General features: G+C 40.8%; 1 protein-coding gene across 2 annotated transcripts; it reads left to right on the top strand.

Annotated features, from left to right (window-relative positions):
* The first annotated feature begins 70 nt into the window (after positions 1 to 70).
* On the top strand, positions 71 to 8,327 carry hat1 (histone acetyltransferase 1). Of its 2 annotated transcripts, none has more exons than XM_077727485.1 (12): positions 71 to 206; positions 490 to 653; positions 1,126 to 1,197; positions 1,278 to 1,353; positions 1,596 to 1,716; positions 3,663 to 3,839; positions 3,924 to 4,045; positions 4,654 to 4,758; positions 5,101 to 5,207; positions 6,276 to 6,427; positions 6,610 to 6,726; positions 7,807 to 8,327. In XM_077727485.1, exons 2-12 carry the CDS (start codon positions 599 to 601, stop codon positions 7,975 to 7,977), a joined length of 1,275 nt encoding a protein of 424 aa, XP_077583611.1. In that variant the 5' UTR covers positions 71 to 206; positions 490 to 598; the 3' UTR covers positions 7,978 to 8,327. The 2 variants fall into 2 exon arrangements, with proteins under 2 accessions (XP_077583611.1, XP_077583612.1); XM_077727486.1 differs by having other exon boundaries at positions 75 to 206; positions 490 to 605.
* Positions 8,328 to 12,854: the final 4,527 nt, after the last annotated feature.

Raw genomic sequence — 12,854 nt, 5'->3', positions numbered from 1 at the left:
ACTGTGGATGATTACATTTGGATATATACCTTTGTTGATTTTGGCTCTAACAGGTGTCTGTAAAACATGTTTGTTTTGGAAATCCAAAACTAATCTCAGTTTGTCTTTGCCTCATTAGGTTTTTGAACCATAGGATCTTAAAAGAATTGTATGGGCCATATGTACTTGTTTCACCAGTATTTAATTGACATGCTATAAAAAAACAGGTATGACTGCAATGTTTAACACAATTTGCATATAGTACATGGCTGATGGTTTTGTAAAACTACTAATCTTGTTTTTTCTCTTTTAGTCTTCTTATTATTATAATTACATATGAATTATACTGTAATTAACATTTGTGTATCTTGTATTTTTTAAATCACATTGACATCAAGTGAAGTATCAAAGAAAAAGGATGACTTCAATGTATATCTAAAACTTTCTTTGTTTGTATAAAAAGTATTATGTAATCACAGTTTTCTGAATGTCTTTGTCACTCTATGGCAGATTATGATATCTACATTACTACTCCGATGTTGCCGGAAATACGTAAGGCGGAAGTCCTTATGATTGCGCGGTCTTTTAGGACAACACGTCTCCCCACAACATTGCAGAAATGGCGGGTACGTATCTGACAGCTCCGTTGTCTTTAAGATCGCCTCCGTTTGCAGGTAACTTTGCCGGATCCTTTGCGATCGTTGATAAACGCGTGCTTTCCGAAACGCGTAAGGTGCCTAACCGATCAACACACAGATCTTAGTGTTAGCAACGCGGGCCTGCCTGTTAGGTTAGCAGCATGCTACCAGGCTGTCATAACATGCTGTATGTTTTGCATTGTATGAAAGATCTATCTTTGTTTTAACACAATGGCTTGCATCGATGTGCATATTAGGGTGTTTGCAGTCATTTTGCATGCAAGCATCCTTAAATGTGTTTTCCAGTTGTGGATGAGCAGCTGTGTGTTGTTTACTAGAAACATAGGCACGCTTAACTTTGCTTAGGCTTGATGATGCTTGATTTGCCCCTAAACTGATTTAACACCTAAGATTGGTCGTACTTTTTTGTGTTTCTGCACTCGAATTAAGTAGATCAGACTGTGAAAAAGCGTGACGTTAATCAACAGTGGGTGATCTCTTTCCTCAGGAGTCAACAACATGGAAAAGAAACTGGCTGAATTCAAGTGTGACACCAACGAAGCTGTTTGCTTAAAGCTAAGTACGTCAGTATAATGCAGTTATGATCCGACAATGCTACTATGTTAATGCTACTTAATTAAATGACTTTTCTATGTGCAGTTCGCTTTCCAGATGAGGTTGATGATGATGGCACAACATTCCACCCGGAATACAGCCATCAGATTTTTGGAGATGAGTAAGTACTAGTTTCTATTCAGTGTATTTTTTTAAGCACTGTATCAATGGAATGAAAGTTTAATTTGGATAATTTAGCTTAAAATATGGTGTCTTTGAATTTTTTGGACCAAATAATTTTCTGATTCATTAGAACTAATAAACAAAGATTTTTTTTTTTAATGAGCAAAATTATCTTTTCCATTTTACTGCATTTTTTTTACTAATATTCTAATGTTGTTAATTATATTATTTTCCTTACAGCGAGGTAGCGTTTGGATACAAAGGTCTTCAGATACAACTCTTTTACACAGCTGGAAGCTTGAACACCCTTTATAAAGTCAAATACTCCTCCAAAGTCACTGAAACATTTGATTGTGTAGAGGTATGTATGTTTTTTTTCAGTGGTGAAAATGTCCTTTTTTTTAATTAATTTGTTGTCATCGTGGAATTTAAAATCCACATTTTCCTCTTCAAATTATAAATTTTTTCAGTTTACACCTTACTCCATTTTATTTGGCCTCCAAACTGTTTGGAATCTGTTTTGTACATACATTTTTTTTAAATCTCTTGTATGCATGGGTGATGGTATCATCTCATAAGAATGGTAAGTAAGACGGTGAGAGTCAATGTTGGGGGACTCTTTTCTGCTTTCGCTGCCCATTTTGCAAGCACAGGTGATGTTCTTGATGACTGCCTGGTTGCCCATGTGCGCTCACTGTTGACCCCGAGGGTGCTCTGAACGTTAAGGGTTTGAGTGCAGCTGATGTCAGGGTGCAGAGCGAGAGGAGTAGTTCAGTCTGCACCTGAAGAGTGTTTGTCTCACAGTCCGAGTGTGTGTGGATGTGCAGCTGGGGAGACACAGGAGGTCGACTTGAAGCCGCTGCCATATTGGCTCTTACCAAAAATGATCTTTTCTGGGAAAGTAGCAAATTTAGAGCTTGTTCATTTAGACCACTTTCAAATGTTCACATCTCGCTCTATTGCTGTGCTTATATGATTTGACTCCAAAACTGAAAATTGAGTAGAATTCAGCACTTTGCCTCTTCAACATCTTAATAATACCAACAGCGCAAATGAGATTATTTATACCCTCTTTTGTGCTTATTGTTTTGGAAACAAATACACTAAGAATGTCCGGAAAAGCACATTGTGAAGTTATATTCAGGGCCAAGTCGGGTACCCATTCTGAAAAGCTGTGCAATTTAGTGTCTACTATGTGTAAGAGTGGCTAGAACAAAGGGGCTTGTTTGTCCAAGGCCTTTTTAAGCATGCTCCTGGTTTCTTCGAAATTCGGCCAAACAATTGCGATCCTGGAGAGGCACTCAGCTGCAGGTGCATTACCTCCAGTTTGATATTAGCTGATTTCTGAAAGGGGGAGAATCAGCAGTATTTTGTATTAGCCCTTTTGTAGTGCATTTTACCCCAACCTTCTTCATTTCGCTGTCTTCAATGGTGAGCGGCGAGGCTCTCTGTGGCGACATAATGCCCGTCGCACATGGAAATGGTGTGAAAGGGCTGCTTAGCAAAGTGTTCTCATGTCAATCCTTGTGGAAATGGATACAATGCAAACATTACAGCTGAATCAACCACGCGTTGCGCCGAGTAAAAAGTCCGAGGGTAGCGCCCCTTTGTCTCCGGCCGGGGCCCTTTGAAAATGCGGGGCCCAATTCATTTGATTGGGTTCACTTGGCAGGATTAGAGGAGAGACCTCTATTATGAATGACCAAAGGTTTATTAAGTTGAGATCAATTCATCAGCTTTAATTTCCCAGTGAGTGGCAGAAATGCGTCATTGTGGTAACTTCATCACATATTCATGGTTTAACTTGAGGAGTAAATGTACAAATTTAAGTGGGCTTTTCACAAGGAGTGGGGGGGGGTGCCCAGGCCTCTGCTCAGCTGACAGTTTTAATTGCCTAATGGTTTTCTTTTCACTGGCGCGCATACACACACACACACACACACTATAGGGTTTTTATTTGTACACCCTATTTGATACATTTTTTGCATCTTTGCCAGGTCTGCAAAAAGACAAATGTTGATTGTGAAATACTTTTAACAGAATGATCCTTAAGATTAGGGTTGAAGCTTAATTGATTTTATGTTTTCAAATTGATTTTTATCATATTAAAACATTTAATTTTGGGGGGCTATGGAATAAGAAATTGAATAATAGCTTTCCCATTCTTTTCAATGGATAACAATGATTTAAGAGAGCTCTTTTGGGTTATCACTAGTCAAGCAACAAGTTAACCTCCATTGCCACTGTACTTAAAGTTTATTATTTCATAGCCCTTCATCAATGTAACCATCTCAATTCCCATTGCAGCCTGATGATATTGACACAAAACTCCGAGAAATTGTTCCCGCTGGCTTCATTTGCAACACGGATGACTTCATCACGCTACTAGAGAAGGAGGCCAACTTCAGGCCCTTTGGTAGTTTATTGCACGTCTACACGTGCCACAACGAGGAAGCTGGAGAACTCACCTATCAGATTCACAAAGTACGATCACTCACCTTATGCCAGGTAGAAAGTCACCTAATATTCAGCTTTCCAATATTTCCTTTTTGCCATTACCCACCACAGGCTGACATAAGCTGCCCAGGATTCCGAGATTACCACGAACGCCTGCAGACTTTCCTGATGTGGTTCATAGAGACCGCCAGCTTCATTGACCCAGACGACGATCGTTGGGACTTCTTTCTTGTGTGCGTGATCTCTTTAATTGACATCCTCCCTTTACTATGCCCCCCCCCCCCCCCCCACCCTCCCCACTCCTACCCTAAACTATCCTAAAGCTTATATTGTGTCATTGAAAAACAAAGCTCCCTTTTGAGGCGCTTGTGGCCAATTACCCGGCCAGTTTGATTATATTCCCTTCCGCCGAAGAATGGTTGATCAGGCAAGAGCTTCTTTTGTGCCAAAAGCCCTTTTGAATTTTGGGGAGGGGGGTGGGGGGCGCACGGTCAGACTTGAATGCTGTTGTCTTTTGAAACATTGGACAATGCCTTAACAGTAAAAAGAGCCTCTGCCAGTGTTTCCTTTCCCTTGGTACCTATTAATGGCAACAATGGGCAAAATGGACTGAAGTGATTTTTGAGGAGCTCAGTCCCTCTTTCAGGCCTTTATCTTCCTCTAAGTTGCAGTACTCCAATTAAGTGCATAATGTATTCAGGTTGCGGCAGGTGTAGCGATCAGGCGAAGCTGCTCTAACTTGCTGGCGTTTTGGGACAAGGGCAAACCATAGAAGCTAAAATGGTCACTGCATGAAAGTGTACTTGTAATTGACCTGCTCATCTTTGTGTTTTGTCTGCAGATTTGAAAAGTACAAAAAAGATGGGGAGACCCTCTATGCAACCATTGGCTACATGACAGTTTATAATTACTACGCGTACCCAGACAAAACCCGGCCACGTGTAAGGTAATTGCTGGGGCAGCGTGAGCTGTCCCTTTCTTTTGTTTGGGGGGAAAATTGCACATTTCTTTATCCTCTTCCCAAAGAATGAGACAAATCACTGGCTTAGATCACCAATCAGGGGTTTCATAATGAAACAAGCGTTATTGTATCTGAAAACAACTTTATAAACACTCATTTGATGTGACTGAATTAATAGCATTGAGGGATCAAAGTGACTTTGTTTCTCTTTCTGCAGTCCTATTTCCAATATATCAGAAAATGATAGCATGTATTACTGAACTATTTTATAAATCAACAAGAAGACCTTTTTCATCACATTGTTTGTTTGGGTGCTTTTTTTTTTAGCCAAATGTTGATCCTACCACCGTTTCAAGGTGAAGGACATGGAGCACAACTATTGGAAGCAGTGCACAGATTTTATTCTAGCATGCCAAAGGTTCAAGACATCACAGGTGAGTGATTTTGAAATATGATCTGACTACAAAAAGTTCCTTATACTTCTAATCGGAGCGGCAATCATTCCATTGATGAATTGCATTAATAATTATATTGTGTAAACAGTATTATTGCCACTTCCAGACGTATTGTTTTTTGGGAATAAAATGATTAAGATTTAATAATCAGGATTTATTGATTTCATGTTCTTGTTAATGCAACTGAAATGCAAACTTTACCCATCTTTCTTTTATTCCTATTTGGGGCTTTCATACTCAATCGTATTGTCCCCATTGTTATGGATAATACATTAACTAGTCTAATAATATATAATTTTAAAAAAACAATTAATTTCTTCTTACCTCTTATTCACTTGCTGCAAGCAATGCAAGATACATTCACGTATTTTTTTCTTTAAAAAATAATGTTTTGTGAAAACCCTAAATCACAATTTCAGTGAATCATACTGTCCTGCTGCTAAGATCCTTTAGAATATTCAGTTATATTGAAAGACAACTTCGACGAAAAATATATGGTTCAGTCACAAATGGTTAGATTGATTTATAACTGCTGTGACTGGATCCCGTGGGGAAAGTTAATTTTAGGAGCTGGCATGAAAACTGGCCCGCTGAGGCTTTATTGAAATTTACCCGATCTAAGCTGTGGACATGTGCTGCGTAGAGACGAGGGATGAATACAAAAGACTCATCCTGGATTGGAATTTGAAAAGTGAAATTGACCTTTGGCAAAATCTCTCCACCCCCCTTAGTTACTAAGCCGACAAGCTTCGTAACTCCAATGGTGCAACCCACTGCTGATAGACTGAGTGTTTTAAGTGATTTTCTTTTCGAGCAATAGCAGGGTAGGGTTGTATTGAAAATGTAAAAAAAAAATTTAATGGTTTCAGCTTGGATCCATGGGGCATAAGCATATATATATAGTTTTAGCGCTTAAAGCAAGCAAAGCCTGTGACACTAAAATGTCCGTTTATTCACAATTATACATGAAAAAGCTTCATGTTCTCACTCTCAGTCTAACAAACAAAGCTTAAAGATTTTTATTGGTCTTTCCTGACTCAAATCTAGCTGAAGATCCGTCGGAGAGCTACATAAAGCTAAGGGACTTTGTGCTGGTCAAGCTTTGTCAAGGCCTCCCGGCCTTCGCTGAGGACAAACTGCACGGGGGCCTGTCAGCTGAAATGGTTGAAGAGGCACAAACAAAACTGAAAATCAACAAGGTGCTCGTCCATAATTGCTCGGTCATTTCCTCACAATGACGGATGTTGAAAAATGTCAACCTATTAAATGACCAAAATATTGAATCAACAATTTGTAAATGCTTATAACATCCTGTCACTGTCTTTTTTTATTGACAAGTTTTGATATAGAATGTCAGTTTAATACAATTATTTCCCTATAGAAACATGCAAGGAGGGTGTACGAGATCCTTCGTCTGAGAGTGACAGACATGAGTGACGAGGCAAAATCCAAAGCGTACTGCTTGGCAGTCAAGAAAAGGCTGTTTGGACCATACAGGGTATGTTTTATTCCTTTAGTCAATCTAAGAATACAACTCTTCCATTAAAATTAGTGTACTTCTTTCCCATTCTCTTCCATCTTTTTATAAGGGTTTGAAAATTGCTACTTTATCGCTGCTCCTACAGCGCATAACATAATTTGGTCTGATTATTTATTTATAATACATTATGGCTTTGGCAGAATTAATCACACTGGAAATCAATTTTAAGCACTTTATCATGTAACGGCTATTAGACTTATATACGTTTATTGTTGCAAGTTTTCTTCACAAGTGAGTAAAAGTCAATGAAATAGTAGCGTAAAGTTCCATGACCTAGTATAACCTCTTACATCCTGTTTTCATGTGACGTTTTCTATAGGAGTCGCTTTGTATACAAACCACAAGGCACTCTGCTCTCTGTAGGGAAACCACGCCTCCAAAAAAAGGCAGAGTGGGACATAGACAAGGCCCCACGGGGTGAATTGGCAAGCAAGAGATCTGGCAGCCAGATGCTGACAGTTTTTCCTTCCCTGAGGAGATTTGGCTTTTAGTTAGTTGAATGTCGGATACCGCTGCTTTGTAATTGTAACAGAATCAAATCTCTCTACTACTTGAGTGATTCTTTTCACATTCCTGCGTGCATGTGGAATTTCAGTGAGAAAAAGTTGGCCCTGAAATGTGGAATGTAATTCATATATATAGCACATGAATATCGGCTTGGTAAAAATGTAATGAATGAAATGAAGGGGCAATTCGCTTCATAATACGGAATGGCAATTTTGATTGTATAATTTTAATGCGCTACATTGGCATACTCCTGTTGTAGCTATTTCTATTGTCATTTATTTAGACATTTTGCCTGCACAGAACAAGTTTAGGGAAGCATTTATAGAGAAGAAAAATACTGGGGATAATGATACAAAACTCGATTGATTATACATGCGACCTAATGAAAGTAGCAATGCCTTTTCAATATGACTACTCGTTTTTCATCTTCTAATTTGATATAGTGACAGTACAGGTAAGAAACCACTTCTTAATTGACTAAATTACCGTTTTGACCCGCACTAACTAAGTAATGGCGTTTCTGTCCAACAGAAAAACCAACGGGAGCTAACGAAGATGACAAAGTGCTTGCGTTTGGAGGAAGTCGTGTCCCAATTGGGTCAGATGGACACTCAGATGCAGCACGAGGAGCTGGAAAAAAGCTACCAGGTGGTTTTGGAAGACTACCGAAGAATTATCGAAAGGCTGGCGGCGCAGGCCTGATTGCAAGAGACCACTAGCCAGGAGCCCACCCTCTCCATTGTGCGGTTTGTGTGTACAAAGCCCTCGTGAACTCTCGCTACAACTAAGAAAGAGCACTCATTAAGACGTACAATCCAATCACTGTTCGAATTGCTGAGTCTTTTTACAGTAGTTGAGTCGTGGGTTGCAGTGGAAAAAAACCTCCATCTTTGCCTCCCAGCTTGTGTTGGTACACTGGAGGATTAGTGTGCTGTGTAGGGGGGTAAGTCCCACACACTTGCAAGATCAGTCATGTTTGTAGATTTTTTTTTCTTGAATGTTTCCCATTGTTTCACTGTTTGGAAGCACTTCAAATAAAAAATGTATTTCTAGTTCCCTCACTTTATCCATTTCTTCAGCAGGACGGTGCTACCTTGACTGAGTTTTTTCATCATGCTATCTACCCATCATTTGGCCATTTTCTTTTCTCCAACTGGAAATGCATTGGGCATCTGGTGCCATCAATGGCCACTGATGTGTTAATCTAGGATTATGGCGTTATGGGCTGCTGCATCTGCTTCTACCGTAGCTCCCTTTGTGTCTGATTAATGTGTTTCCATCATGCTTTTTACCCATAGTGTACCTGCTCGCTCTCACTTTGTTCAGGAACCCTCTTGTGGATAGTGCAACTTCTAATTGCCACTGATGTCGAGTACCTCTATGCGCTAATGATTATTGTGGTGTTCAATTGAAAACCTTTGTACTTCTGTAGCTTTTGCACATCACTGGGAAATACTCATCACACTTTATGATACTTCAGCATTTTGTCACTAAATCAGGACTTGCCAGGTCAATTTTACCCCCTCTGACACACCTCTTCCACTTGGAATAAGACAAAACCTTGGAACTCGCCATATATCTATAATGCCGCTTGATTGAACCCCACTCATGCGTACAAGAGGCCTCGTCTCACTTGCTTTTTGCATTGAACTGAGCTTGGGCCATGCCTTATTTTTTATATTTGGATTTTCGTAAACACATTCTTTTTTTGTCGTTTTGCTTTTAAATAAGCAAGCGCTTTAAAGCAAGATGCTCAGCATGCCAATTTCCATTCTGTAGTCAATCACTTGGTCGCAGAGAAGGTGGTGTTACCTTGTGGCGACACGCTATTATCGCCAATTCAGCGGGCCCTAAATCGCCGAGCTTTTGTTCCATGGGGACACCGGCTGTCGATTATGTCGTAAGTGCTGACATGTGGGAGGTGAATTTGTGTGAGAAATTGCCATTAAGACCGATTCACTCTCATTTCTGACGACGTAACGTGCATAAATGGTGCCATTTGACAGCCTGCGACCAGCATGTTTAAGATACAATCAACGCAATAAACAACTGTATAAGTGACCGTAGACATTTGCACTTAAATGTGTACTTAAATCGCACATTTCTGAGGTCGCTGTTAATATACTAAGTATTAATGTTTAAACAAAAAATGACCTTGCTCATGAGCATAGCCTATTGTGATAAACGTGACGTCATTTACACCATGCGTGTAAAACTCAGGTGGTAGAATATGTGACAACAGCTATTTTGCCTGCCTCTGGGAAATATTGGCTTTTGTCGCTCAATATTGTTCTTCCTCTATGATTATACGTCAGAAAAATGAAATACTGCCCTTTGACTTTATTAAACCAGATTGTTCCCACTGGGATGCACATGATCAAGGTGTTTTCTCTCCTTTTAATATTGTGTGAATGGAAGCCACGGTATTGAGCTAGACTAGAATATTTGGTTTCACCTGCGGTATTTGGGCTTCGTGGCGCCTCCGGCATCTCTGCTCCGAGGCAGACAGTCAGGACTTTGGACTGGAGCCCAGTCGCACTGACGGGCCCTCTAAATATGATACGTGTGTGGTTCGGCGGCATCTTAGCTACCAAATTCCCAGGAGCAAATGTTTCCAAAAGAGTGGGCATCCACCTCAAGCAAAGCTTGGCTTATCATGTTGCTTCTTTTGTGCTCCTCAGATCGCCACATTCCCCAGGGAACCCGCGGGACCGACCCGGTCCCCTTTCACTGCTAAATGACCCCTCTCTTAAGATCACGTTTGGTACTCTGACATGCAAGGCCAAAACGACATAAAGGAAACCAAGTTTGACATCTTTTAATTGTGTTTCACAGTGCTAAGATGGAGCTTCTCGGGCCGCTTTCAGATGGGATGACGATAAGTTTGTTTGTGAAGTGAAGAATGTGATGGTGAAAGTGAAAAACGTCCACTTGACCGGTGGTCTGTTTCTCCAGCTGGAAACAGAAGGGAGGAAATTCATAGAAATGACAGATGTGCAGGTAAGGGAAGACGTAAGACTGTCACTTTTTATTATTTATTATTTCCCCTTGCATATGACGTTGGTTTCCACAATGCAGAGTGCAACCGTTACAAAAAAAAAAAAAAAATTGGTACAATTTAAATAGTTGTGAATCTGCGTCAGTCTTATTTTTTTTTTTTAAATGTGGAGGAAAAAAACTCGATCAAGGGACGTCAAACTCTCAAAACACAACTCTGAACTTTGCGTCATGTAATGTTCACGTTAACGGCCTCTTTGTCCCGGTGCTGTTTGGCCAGGCTGTGTGTTAATCTCCTAAATGAGCCGTGTCACATTGGATGGGTTTTACTGGGATGTATGATTCACTAGACGTGCTTTCCAATTAAAACTGCCCCATTAGAGTGTAATTGGTGCTATCTGAGGTTGCGAGGGAGCCATATGGGAGTGGAGCGAGAAGCCAGTCTGATGCTATCTGGCCAGAGGAGACAGGAAACCTCTGTGTAATCTGGTCAGCACGGAGATGGCGACTGCGATCATGCACTGACGTTTTCGATTCGGTGCAAATATGAAAGCCATTCTGGTCTAGTTTTCTGTAAAAAAAAAAAAACAACCCTAGGGACAGGGAGGGGTGGCACACTAGAAACAGTGAACTTGTGAGGGCAAGTTGTTACTTAAACACATTTTGCTAGAAGCTCTAGGACTCCAGACAGGACTTCTCTTTTTACATGAGTTACAAGAAGTGATAAAAATGTTGTGTGGTTAGAGAGCAAACAAGAAGGAAACATGATACTTTTGATACCAAAAAAACATTTGGAAGAGTGACAACATCTCTGAATATGTCTTTATTTATCTTAAACCACAGCAAAACAGTAATGCATGTTTGTGGTGTGCGTTGGAACAAGGAATGCTCAGTAAACATTTCCTGCACGTAAAACTCTGGTTTGGAGGAACAAGTTGTTACAATTGGTGTCACTCACAATATGACAGCGACACGCTTCCAGACGTGAGTGTGAAGCTTTCACACTTCTGGGCTCCGGCTTACTAAGTAAATATGCATTCTAGCGTATGGTGACGTTGGCCAGATGCTCTGCGCTAATTTAAGCCGAGTATTGAGCCGTTTGAGGGAACTTAAGTGCAATGCTGGCTTGGCTACGGGAAGAATTTAGTGTAAAAAGGTGACATTGGTACGGAAATTTGTTTCTGCAAACCCTGATGTCATTCCAAAAAAATTATGACTCCTTATTTTAATTCATTTAGATTTTAGGCTTGGCTTGTATTTTTATTCATGACTTATAATTCCAACCTGGAATAAATAGAAATGAAAACAATCCATTCCATAATTTGACACATTTGCGATACTCCTAACACATACCACTACATGAGAGATTCCCCACATATTTCTTTCTTATAGAACTTGGATAAATTTTATTATTTCTCGTGATGGTTTGAAATTTCAAATTAAAATCAGTGTCCTTCAGAACACAAACCCAGAAAGTACATGAAAATCAAGTTGTCACTGTTTCATTGAGGAATTTTGAGGAAGTCTCCCCAACAACACCCAACCACCCACCAACGTTCTGGTCCCACCTTGGGCTTTCTGGCACAGCTCTCCCAGGCTGCGGCAGGTCTTGGCATCCTGGCTCCTGTCCAGGTTCTGCTGCTGTGATGGGGAGGGTCACGCTTGTGTCTGACCTCAAGGCCTTCACGCTTGATGTTGTTGTTATTATTAGAGCACATTGGCCCCCGGGCAGCCAGTCCCCAAAGCAGAGAAGACTCTGGAGAGCCTCTGGACCTGGAGAACAGCTGTGTAGGTTAGAGGCTGCAGGGGCCCCCTTCTCAATTGTCCCCTGAGAGCACCTCTGCACTGGCTAGCCGGGAGGTGACTATGCGCCATGTGTGTGTTCATTTTTAATACAAATGGCACTCACCTGGACTGTCCCAGAGGCAAATTCAAAAGGTATAAAATGCATTTTCACATTTTCTTAGAAACTGATACAAAATAAGAGAAGCAGGTGCTCGAGGTAGTGTGAGAGTATATGGTTGTCCTTTTGAAAAAAATGCGTTATTCGGAGAGGTGTAGCATTTTTCCACTGCCGTAATTCAATTAGAAATCCTTAATAGATTTTTTCTGAAATGCCAGGGGATAGTCATGGCCACTTATATATAGTGGCTTTTTCAGGTGTTCAAAAGCCTTCGATCGGTCGCGTAAGTCTGCCTATCCTTAGCTTTTCTGCTCGTGTGGTTTGGGGTTGGGGGGCTTCTTACTGTGTAAATAGGGCTAAAAATTGCATGTGGCCTTTGACTGTCTCTATAATTGCAAGCCTCTTGCAGTATTTTGCTTGGCAGTCTGAGAGGTTAACCCCTGAGGGTTAGAGGCCTGGAGCTCTCCGTCTGACTGGCAGAGGGCTTCTCAAAGACTCGCTTGTTCACCTCCCAGCCCGGACAAAGCTAAACCCGCGTTGATTACCTTTTTAGATGGGAGCTGCCGTGTTCAGATGCGCCGTCTATATGCGATCCCAGTTTGTATCCGGGCTGACGGCAAAACCTGTTATGCTTTGTTGCGTTATGGTCGTGCAGGTGCAGGTGTCGTTCATTCAAATC

This window comes from Stigmatopora nigra, chromosome 11 (assembly GCF_051989575.1).
Source record: "Stigmatopora nigra isolate UIUO_SnigA chromosome 11, RoL_Snig_1.1, whole genome shotgun sequence".
Lineage (NCBI taxonomy): Eukaryota > Metazoa > Chordata > Actinopteri > Syngnathiformes > Syngnathidae > Stigmatopora > Stigmatopora nigra.
The sequence above is the reverse complement of the archived record's forward strand: the minus strand, read 5'-3'. Positions and strand labels throughout refer to the sequence as shown.

What these genes read in the sequence shown, in the direction of transcription:
- hat1 (XM_077727485.1), top strand. Translation starts at nt 599, where the DNA reads ATGGCGGGTACGTATCTGACAGCTCCGTTGTCTTTAAGATCGCCTCCG. An exon ending in CGTTGGGACTTCTTTCTTGT is followed by an intron (nt 4,046 to 4,653) that starts GTGCGTGATCTC and finishes TTTTGTCTGCAG; the next exon opens with ATTTGAAAAGTACAAAAAAG. An exon ending in AAAACCCGGCCACGTGTAAG is followed by an intron (nt 4,759 to 5,100) that starts GTAATTGCTGGG and finishes TTTTTTTTTTAG; the next exon opens with CCAAATGTTGATCCTACCAC.